The 11128-nt window shown below is 50.1% G+C and overlaps 1 protein-coding gene across 3 annotated transcripts in view; it reads left to right on the forward strand.

Moving 5' to 3' along the window:
- LOC141999433 (uncharacterized) overlaps nt 1-10624 on the forward strand; it is a 79131-nt gene extending 68507 nt beyond the window's left edge. The window contains exons 6-8 of one of the 3 annotated variants that reach the window (XM_074972822.1): nt 3077-3211; nt 5937-6029; nt 8613-10124. In XM_074972822.1, the coding sequence (XP_074828923.1) occupies nt 3077-3211; nt 5937-6029; nt 8613-9173 (789 nt within the window). In that variant the 3' untranslated portion in view covers nt 9174-10124. Of the gene's footprint in view, nt 1-3076; nt 3212-5936; nt 6030-8612 lie in introns of all 3 variants that reach the window. The other 2 variants (XM_074972823.1, XM_074972821.1) reach the window with 2 other exon arrangements.
- The last annotated feature ends 504 nt before the right edge of the window (nt 10625-11128 follow it).

Consider the following 11128-nt stretch of genomic DNA (forward strand, 5'->3'; position numbering starts at 1 on the left):
CTGTGCCAGGACTTCCAGTTCTCCCTGCTTTTTTCCCAGGCTTCTTGCATTTGTGTATAGCAGTGGTCCCCAACGCGATGCCTGCGGGTGCCATGGCACCCGCCGGGACATTTATGTGCGCCCGCTGGTGCCAAGGAATGAAGAGGAGAGGAGTGAATCCACCAGAGAACATGCCACCGATGAGCGATTCCGGCAGAGAAGCCGCCACCGAAATGTCGCGAGGAGTGCGGCCACCGGAGAAGTGTCGCCACCGAAATGCCACTGAGAAACGTTGCCGCCCGCCACACTCTTCTGAAGGCATCAATGTGCTCTTGGCCACAGAAAGGTTGGGGACCACTGGTGTATAGGCTCTTAAGATAACTTGCTGATCATCCCACTTTCTCAGTATGAGGCAGGAGTCCTCCCTTCTTGCGCTCTCCTGCTTGTGCTTCCTCCTGGTATCCCATTTCCCCACTTACTTCAGGGCCTTGGTCTCCTTCCCCCGGTGAACCTAGTTTAAAGCCCTCCTCACTAGGTTAGCCAGCCTGCTTGCGAAGATGCTCTTTCCTCTCTTCGTTAGGTGGAGCCCATCTCTGCCTAGCACTCCTCCTTCTTGGAACACCATCCCATGGTCAAAGAATCCAAAGCCTTCTCTCCGACACCACCTGCGTAGCCATTCGTTGACTTCCACGATTCGAAGGTCTCTACCTGGGCCTTTTCCTTCCACAGGGAGGATGGATGAGAACACCACTTGTGCCTCAAACTCCTTTATCCTTCTTCCCAGAGCCACGTAGTCTGTCGTGATCTGCTCAAGGTCATTCTTGGCAGTATCATTGGTGCCCACATGGAGAAGCAGGAAGGGGTAGCGATCTGAGGGCTTGATGAGTCTCGACAGTCTGTCCGTCACATCGTGAATACTAGCTCCTGGCAAGCAGCACACTTCTTGGAGTGGTGGTCGTGGAACCCCATCCCAGGGACAGTGCATCTCATGCCTTCCAATCGGTGGAGTCTCCTTCTATTCCCTTCCCTCAGATGTATCATCTAGTCCACTCTTCGCATTAGTACCTGTGGAGAGAACATGAAAACAGTTGCTCACCTGTATCTGCATTGCTGGTACAAGGACGCTTCCCTTTCTTCTTCTGGAGGTCACATGCTGCCAATTTTCTTCACCGTCCTACTGTCCCCGCTGCGCAGCCTGCTCTGAATCTTCAGAACATTGTGCCTGTAGAAGCATATCCTGATGTCTGTCCAGGAAATCTTCAGTTTCTCTTATGCATCGCAGGGTTGATACTTGTTTCTCCAGGCATTGAACTTTCTCTTCCAATGTGGAGACCAGCTTGCACTTTGTACAGACAAAGTCGCTTCTGTCCTGTGGAAGAAAGACAAACATGGCACATCCAGTGCAGGTCACAACAGCTGATCGCTCACCATCCATATTACCTTCCTTCTAAGAGCTTCCTCAGCTGTTGCAGTTACTACTCAGAGAAGCCTGTAAGATGAAAGCCTCAGAGGGCTCTCCCCAGGCGAACTTCCTCTGTTAGCCTCTCCGCTGTTCGCTGCTCCACGGATTCGCAACTGGCTGCCTTTTTATAACAATCAGGCCCACTCAAGGCCCACCTGGAACAAAGCACTCCCAGTTCACACTTTTCAAACAATCAAGCTCATGGTCAAACTGACAAACTGTCCCCGCAACAGACACTCAGATACTCACCGCCCCCCCCCAGCTTCCAAACAGCCCCCCAATGCAGCACTTAGCGTAGCTCCTCTCTGACAGACCCCAGACAAACTCCCTCTGTTAGCCTCTCTGCTGTTCGCTGGAGACTGTTCTCAGTGGTAGCAGATGACAGAACAAGGAGTAATGGAGTAATGGTCTCAAGTTGCAGTGTGGGAGGTTTAGCCATCTGCAATACTAGGAGGAGGATACTGGACAAGTAGGTGCTCTGCGACTGTGGGGCCTATTTCTGTTCCTCCCTGGTCTCATGCACCTGGGCAGAGTTCCTATGGGCGGTGTCTGCTGGCTCCCTAGACAGCTGCAAGGAGCAGTGAGCGCTGTCCAGGGTTCTCTGCTCCGTGTCCCTCTCTGGATCCCTAGTTCTGAACCTGTGACCTTCACTCCAGACCCTGTTATTCTTTAGTTGTCCCCCGAATTCATTTGTATCCCAGATCCAGTGGTCCCTCCCGCAAGGCTGGGGGAGGAGTCTTTTTGACCTATAGTAGATGGTTTTTCCTTTCTCCATCTTCCTCCTCTGTCAGTCTAGGCCATTGGTGTGCTCTGGGCACTGTGGCCAGAAGAAATGTTAAGGAAGGATTTTAAACCTGTAATATCCATCTGTACCAAATTTCTGTGGAAAGTTTTCTTCGGAGGGTCAGAAGGAGTGTTTGAGCAGCCAGGAGTTCATGCTGATTGCTTCTCAGTGCTTAGATAATTCCACTCAAATGGCTTCCTTCTTGGCCTGGACATAAATCCTTGATCGGGGAGGGTGTGAGTTTTGCCAAGACTTGCTAAGAATAAAAGGAGGCCAAATGTGAAGATTAAAGGGCTTTGACTTGACTAGAGGTCGCTCTGTTTCCCTGCAGCACCCCTATGTCTGCTGCTGAAGGCCAGGTGGGGAAAAGGTGCCTTATACAATTGTCTAAATGTATTACACATGATGCTTGCAAGCCTTAGACCTGGCTCGGGGCCACTGCACATTAGTCTGGTGGTGCAACAGTGGTTTTGAGAGGACACAACAGCAGAGTTTTGCCTCCCCTTCATGACCCTTTGTTGCCCTCTGATTATCTCCTTTCTCATCCCTTCACAGTAGCAGCACTTGGGGTTAATGACCAATTCACATTTCTGCTAAAACTTAGCTTGGCCACACTAGCCCAGTCCCACCTTTCTGTTCTTCCCAGACCCAGTCAAGCTGCCTGCTGACTTGGCACCTGCCATAGACAGGACCCAAAGCAATCAGTGTGGGCCCTGAATGCCACTTCAGGAGCAGGCAGTCAGACTTGAGGATCTGGTGCCAGAGCAGGATTCTCCACTGCATGTTCCCTTGCCCTCTCCTTTCACTGCTACACTTAAGGGACCTCTTTCTCCCTCTCCTTCTCCCCACAGCCCTGTGAGGGGCTGGATCAGAACTTGCTGGAGAAACAGCTGATTGAGCTACACCAGCAGAACCAGCAGCTGCTGGAGGAGAAGAAGGAGATGGAACAGAAGCTTCGGGCAGAGATCCTGCAGCTAAAGGAACAGGTAGGTACAGAGTGGGAGTGTGGCCTCACGGAGCAAGCATCAGGGTCTGCAGCACAGCTGGATGGGCCTCCTGAGAGTTTATACAGGGCGAAGGGTCTCCATGACAGGCACCCTGAAGGGCTGTGGAGCAGTTCTTCAGGTGTGAAATCTCTCTGGGGAAGCAACAACTGCACTTGGGAGAGAAGCAGCTCGGCAGAGCTTTCATGGAGGAGACCTGACTCCAGGACAATCTTTTCAGGTCTGTCTGCTTGGGTGAGCTGGGGGCAACATTCTGGGTGATCCATGCAGGCTGGTCTATGGAATGGCAATCTATATGCTCCCACCGCACCACTCTGGACGTCCGAGGCTGCCTCTGACATCCCATCAGGTTTGGAAATCTGCAGCCCAGCAAGGCTGAGAGAACAGTAACTGGGGACTGCTTGTCCTTCAGCCCAAATTGTTTTGATTTCCTGCCATGGGGTGGGGAGAGGAGAGGGGAACTCAGCTTTGTAGAGGAAGGGGGCAGAAAGCAAGGCTGCTGGAGAATACATCCAGTTAATTTAACATCCAGTCTGCCTTGCTGAGTCCTGCAGTCACGGTGCATGAGTTCTCCAGACTACTCTAGAAAAGGGCACCTGGAAGCAATGTGGCTCGTCCTTCACCCTCTTCCATATCTCAGGCTTCTGACTTTTGGTTTTAACTGCTAAAGACCAACAAAATACCCCCAATACTAGCAAACTGAAATTGGCATTTATCCAATAAACCACCAGAAAAAACACTGGAAATGGTTACTTGTGTCTAAGGACTTGTCTACATGGAGTAATAACGTGCTCTCTGAGGTTGTGATTTCTGAAGGGCATTAATGTGTTATGCATTAATTAGTCAGCAGAGACCCTGCTTGTGTGCACTAAAGGTTCCCGAGTGTGCTTTAAGGTATGCTTTTGAAACATTACTACTGTAAAGTGTACTAGGGAACTTTACAAAGCGATTACTCATTGCAGTGTATGCATTACTCATGATAGTGTAGGCAAAGAGAAAGTCTGAACCCTCCTGATTTTTAGAGATCTACATAGAACTCAAAAATCGAAAACTGAAATTAATAACCCCTGATGAACAGAAGCCCTGTCCATGCCACTGATTTCAATGCATGCTTTCATTCTTGCCCAGTAACATTTCAGACCCAAATGTGAAAGGATCTCATCTGAATGTGAAAGAAGATGGAAGATTTAGAGGAGTTACTTGTGTACATCCCTTTTCCTCTTGTATCGTCCTCCTGGTCACTTTCTACCTCCCTCTATCTCCCCAAAAGCCTCCCTGCTTAGCCCACGGTAGGTGGGATGTGAAGCAGAGGCAGCTTGCTCCTTCCTGAGCTTGCAGGGAGAGAGGAGACTGCATCAGGCCTAGCATGCAGGGTCACAGATGTGTCCTGTTTCTCCCCCAATATCAGGTCACCCACAAACTACTGTCCCCACAGCAGTGAAACTTTGGGGGCAGACACATGGGAGTTCCAGACACTATCAGAATCCAAATGGCATTGGGAGTCAGAGTCAGCTCCCACCTGGCTAAAGCACTCAGAGCCCTTGGGGTAATCCATCCCAGTCTGCTGCTATCGACATGAAGAGAGACCGCCTTAGCCTCACATTCAGTATGTCGTCACACATATCGAATCTATTTCCCCATGTTAGGTATCCTCACACCTTCCTGTCAACTGTCGAAATGGGCCATCGTGATTATCACTACAAAAGTTTTTTTCTCCTGCTGATAATAGCTCATCTTAACTAATTAGCCTCTCACAGTTTGTATGGCAACTTCCACTTCTCTGTATGTATATCTGTATCTTCTTACTGTGTGTTCCATTCTAGGCAGCCGATGAAGTGAGCTGTAGCCCATGACAGCTTATGCCCTAATACATCTGTTAGTCTCTAAGGTGCCACACATCCTCCTGTTCTTTTAGCCTCAGTGCTGATTTGCATCTGGCTTAGAGGCTTTGGAAACGTACTGAGTGAACTCCTGACCCTGCTGACATCAGCGGGAGTTGTGTCCCGCTGGGATTTCACCCACTATTTTTGCTGGGTGCATATATAACTCTTATGGAGATGATGGGGTGTTAGCAGTGGCTACAGCCCAGGCAGAGAGAGGGTAGACTGTATTCAGGCTTTTTCCTTTCCAGTCACTCTGCCACTGTCTCTCAGGCCTGACCAGCAGCCCTCCCTGCTGTTGCAATTCTGGGTTTCTCCTGAACATGGACTAGCAAACACCATCAAACGATGTGGCGTTTTGGGATGTGGGGACAAAGCGGTGGTCTTCAAATCCATTTACCAGAGTCAAGACTGCACCCAGGTCCCCAGGCATGAACGGTGAGGGTAACTGTAGCCACCTGATCTATGCTCCGCTGATGTCTAGGTAACCCCTAGAGCTCCATGAAAAGCAGGAGCTTGTGCTTAGTGCACAGTACAGAGCAGGATGGTGCTGCAGTGGGAATGTGGGGAGAGTAGCGGTTGTTATAGTGCCTTGTGCTATTGGGAACCAAAGAGTTCTGTATCCAGCAAGCTGCCTGCTGCATTGGGTTTGACCTGCTTTGTTTGTGTTTTGTCATGAAGGAATTGGCCACGGCCAGATATGACCCTAGCTCCTATTTACGATCAAGGGTGCCTCTTTCATGCTGCCTCCATGCGGGTTCTTTCTTTCTTTCTTTCTTTCTTTCTTTCTTTCTTTCTTTCTTTCTTTCTTTCTTTCTTTCTTTCAGATTGCCAGCATTGTCCAAGCTAACGTCCGCATGGCAGAGGAGCTGAAACGGTACCAAACCTCAGATGACCTGGAGAAGAAAGTCAGCAAGATGGTAGGTCTCCCTCCTTCTCCTTCGCTGCTTGAATGATCACCTTATGCTGTTACCATTTGACTCTGGCTTCATGGGTAAACCCTGGGGCATGCTGATAAAGGGGCAGTGCCAAGTAGTTTTGAGCCCAACATGCCAGTTGTAGGGTGTTAATGCTTTCACAAAACAACATGAACAGACAGAATTTCATGCATTGATTGTTTGTTAAACAATATAAACACTGTGCCAGATTTAAAACCAGCGCAGCACCATTGTAGTCAGAGAACTCAGCATCATGGGGCCAGGGCATCTGAATCAGGAAGTGAAACTGCCCAGCCTGGTTTTGCTGTCCCACTAAGGAAACAAGCAGCATTAGTGATTAAAACCTATTTAGTGTAAAACCCAGAGCACCCATGTTAGTAATTTAGGTACTGAGCACCTCCTGGAGTGTACTTAACTCCCACTGAACCCCATGAGCACATCCTCCTCCTCTTCCCCAGCATCTGCTGCCAGTCCACCTCATCCTCCTCTTCCCCTGTACTTTTGGACCGTCCTCTCTTTTGTAGCTCCAGGCTCTGAAGATTTTCCTTTTCCACCCATATGTAGCACCAGCCGTGACCACAAGCAGCAAGGCTAGCTCCCCTTTCTCATTTGCAGCTGCTTTTAGGGCCCTCCACGTTCTGCCGTGCAGTGTAGAGCCTGGACATGCATTAGAATTGGCTGGAGAGAAGGAACCATGACCATGTGACCACCCTGCTGTGCCAGCATGTGACTCTTTCCAGGGCAACTGTGGTGCCACAATATATATTTTTCAAGGGGTTGGTTGGGATTCTCCTCTTCCTCCCTATACTCACAGCTTTGAAAATTCTCTTTCTGCCATTTATTCCTAACGCTTTAGACCTTTAAAGGGTCTCAGGGTTTGTCTGCTTGGCAAAGCCAAACTTTCTGGGAAAAGTGCCTGCTGCATCTTTGCTTTGCAGCACCTGAAGTCAGAGACGCAGGTCTTGAATCCTGGTCCACAGGGCTCTTATGATATGTCTACACTGCAGTTAGACACCTGCGGCTGGCCCTGGTCACATGACTCCAGCTCGCGCTAAGGGGCTGTTTAACTGTGGCGTAGACGTTTGGGCTCTGACCCTGTGAGTGGGGAGGATCCCAGAGCCCAGGCTCTAGCCGGAGCCCCGTGAGCCTGAGTCAGCTTACCTGGGTCAGCCCTGGGCCAGTCTAATTGCCGTGGAGACATGCCCTTTGGGGCTAGGCAGTCCTGACCTGCCACCCAGTAACCTGCTAACAGCTGCGGGAATAGCAGCTGAACTCTGAGAGAGGACCCCAGTCCTGGAATCTGATTGGTGGAACACTGGTGGTCCCGATTGGTCCCCAGCTTCTATTTCAACCCAAGCGCAGGAACCAGAAGTTGTCCACACAACTGGGTTCTCCCTGCTGAGGACTGCTTCCTCTGAGATATCTGCTCACCTGACCCTGCCTGCTTCCTGACATATGACTGCTGGTTTTACCCTCTGGCTTGCCTCAGACGCTGACCTCCTCCTATCTGACCTGGCCTGGCCCCTACTCCCACTCTAACCACTAGGTCAGACTGCCTATGCCCTAGTCCTGACACCTGTAGCCAGGGCTGAGATGTCACATGCCAAGCTAAGGCTGGAGGGGTCAGTACTTGGAAGAGGTTTAAGGAAAATGTAGATGCTATAGGAAGAGATGTCAGTGACTCAGCAGGTGGTGCTCTTCTCTTTGAGTCACTACTAAACCTGGGACCCCAGCGGTGTGCTGCCGAAGGCCCCATGACATTTTTCCTATAGTAGAAATGTTAACCCAGGTCCAGATCCTAAAAGATATTTTGGTGATTTCAGCAGGAGTTAGATGCCTAAAGCAGAATCTTGCTCAAATTCCAACTCGGGTGATTACAATCTAAAGTACCTCCCTATGTTCCCCTTTCTGTTTCAATTGGATGAGGTTTTCAGTTCTGCTTTTGTGCAGCATTGCTCTGGCTGTTAAACAGCTGTCCTGTTCCACACCAAAGGGGGCTGCATATCTGTGATGGATGAATTGATTCTTATAAACCAGTGGTGCCCAAACTTTTCCTCTTGCGCCCCCTCTTGCTAGTAATGGAATGGGACCACGCCCTGGCCCCACACACACACCTGGGCTGGGAGTGGAGTTGCGGTTGGGCCAGCGGCTGAGCCATGGCTGGGAGCAGAGGCTGGTGGCTGAGCCGTGGCCAGGAGCCGGTGGCCATGGAGTGGAACTGGGGCTGCGGCTGTGGCCAGGGCTGGAGCAGAGCTGGGGACAGAGCGGGGCTGGATGGTTCCTTCCCCATCCCCCCATAGGGGCTGGCTCTAGCCCTGCTGTGCCCCCCGGTTGTTCCTCTACACCCCCTAAAGGGGCACCCCCCACAATTTGGGGACCACTCCTATAAATAGTTTGTAAAGCTCTTTGGCCTCCATCAGGATGAAAGGGATTATATTGCTAAAAGATCCTTATCATGATGTAATCTGCCAGTGATGGCTCCTGCCAACTCCAGCAGGGACTGCAGTATCCTATGGGGGTGGTGAGCTTTGCCTCCTAATTTGAAAGTGTTTGCTTTGCACTCAGGTTGAGCAGATGGAGTGGCAGCACCGGGAACTGCTGCAGATGCAGGTGGCAGCCCTGCGGAAGGAGTTTGCCCAGAAAGAGAGTCAGCTGACAAACGGCAAATCCACACCTCCAGCAGACGCTGCCCTGGAAACCAGGGAGCCAGCTGTGACCTCCTCCATGCACACTCTTCTGGCCAACGCTGCCCTGGCCTCCACAAACAGCACCGGCAGTGCCCGGTTCACCCTGCCCAACAGTCTGGTGGGCCCCCAGAACACTGCGACGCCCAGGCCATTAGACATTAGCACTGGGGATGTCATCTCCTTCATTGACCCGCCAGAAAGCTTACCTGGCACTGGGAGCAACAGCCTGGAAAAGCTGGAGATCGTGGAGTTGCACCTGGACACGAAACCGACCACAGCGAACCAGGAAGCTGGCTCCCCACCAGCTCACGTCCAGCTCCTCCCCATTGGTGAAATGAACGAACCCATGGGACTGCTGCCTTCACTGGGTGGAGAGAAGCGGCTGGCACAGCATGCGCTGGCAAGAGAAACCAAAGCCAAACAGCAGCGGACAGTCTGATCCCACGTGGGGAACTTACACACACAAGCCCTGACAAACCTCTCTCTTCCTAAGCCAGTAGCCAAACAAACTAGCCAGTTCCCTGTTTTGTACCCAGTGCTTTAAATTGATAGTTATACATGATGCTGTCAGTTATTAAACTGCCCTTAAGTTATACATTTATCCATATATTTAAGTATGAAATTCTTTCCTTGGTGTATGTCTGGTGCGTACTGGGCAGAAAAGAGTTACACACACTACTGGGCCCAGCTGACTTTTCTCCAACAGAATAGATTTAACCCCTGAATTGCCTGTTAATTACACAAAATAAATTGATCATGTCATTCCATGGAATGGGTGACAGGGGATGGATCACTTGATGATTCCGTGTTCTCTTCATTCCCTCTGAAGCACTGGGCACTGGCCACTGTGACATACAGGAGACTGAGCTATATGAACCTTTGGTCTGACTCAGTATGGCCGTTCTTATGTTCCAAATGTTCTGCACCATTCCCATATTTGGGCCAGAAAATGTCAGGTGTGTTCAGAGGCAGTACAGAAATCTGTCCCCTCAGTGTCACATGTTTATAGCAACACTGTTAACACACATGCTGCCAGTCCCCTGCCTTCTCACTGCTCCAGCAATCTGAGGAGCAAGACTCTGTCATGGGAATCCCTACCTGAGTGTCCCCATGTGCTTGTTTCAAATGCTAAGCTAGACCTGAGGAGTTACAAGAAATAGTGCTGAGGATCCGTGAACCTGCCATCCACTCCCTGCCCAGGGGAGCCGTGGTGGTGGTTGCTTAGACAGGTAGAAATATCTCAGAGCAGTTGCACCTAGGACCTGGCTCTTCCCACCACTGCACCCTGAACAGCCCAGCAGAGCAATGACATCTCAATATCTGCTAGTAGAGGAGGTATGTGAAAGACAGTTCAGCACAGAGGTGCCTTGGTGGGGAGAAGAGTGGATTGATGAATCTTTCTGAGCATCTCCATTTATCTCTGAGCTTCCAGCAACCATAGGATTGGAACTGAGCCCTTCTTCTTTTGTATGGTAAAGGAGGTGATTAGCAGTGTTCAAAGAACCAAATCCAGATTAGTAAACAGCTTCAGAAGTGGCTTGGTGTAAATCTGAGATTGGCCAGCAAATGATTGAAACGGGCACTGATTTACAAAATGGTTCATAGTTTGTGACTAGCATCCACAGTCACATTGTGCATCATCTCTCATCTTCTAGAGGTGTAAGAGATGACAGCATCTGCCATGCAATTTTCTGAAATAATTCAATGTGGACCATTGTTTCTGGGGTAGGTTGAAGCCTGAACGTTTTTTTGTGGGATCGGCCAGCAGGTGTGTGTTTGGGGCATCAGCATTCTCTGAAAACGCTTTCCAGTGGCCCTAGGATTGAATGGGGATGCCGAAAGAGTTTACCCTGATTGCCAAAAGGCTTGCAAAAGTTCAGGTGTATCATCGGAAGGTTCGGGAGCTCCTCATGTATTGGTAAGTTCAAGTTGGCCATGGTTTGATTGTATTCACAATTGTACTCTGGATTTTGGGTGTGGGTGTATGTGTTAGAGTGGGCAACCATTGATTTTAATGTTCCAGTTATAATTTCTATTGCAGCATTAAGCTGCACGTCCAAAGACTTGGTATTGAGTTGCCCATGCACAGTATTCCGCGGTTGAGTATACCCAGTGCCAGAGGCCTGTTGGAAGCGTGTGGGCACCAACGCTGCATGTTGTGCCTGCAAGTTGTTGGAGGAGGCTAGTCCTTGCTGTTCACCTTTTCACATATTGTTTCCAAACAAGCTTTAGGAGCCAAGCTTCTGGTCAAGGTTACACCCAAGTACTTTGGACAGGGCTCATTTCTGACCCATTGACCTCAAAACATGACACTGAGTGGTTCCTTTGTGGTTTTGTTGTTTACTTGAAAGGCTAGTACCGAGATTTTGGAAGTGTTGAGGTGGAGCTTCCAGT

This window comes from Natator depressus, chromosome 15, assembly GCF_965152275.1.
Source record: "Natator depressus isolate rNatDep1 chromosome 15, rNatDep2.hap1, whole genome shotgun sequence".
NCBI classification, from domain to species: domain Eukaryota; kingdom Metazoa; phylum Chordata; order Testudines; family Cheloniidae; genus Natator; species Natator depressus.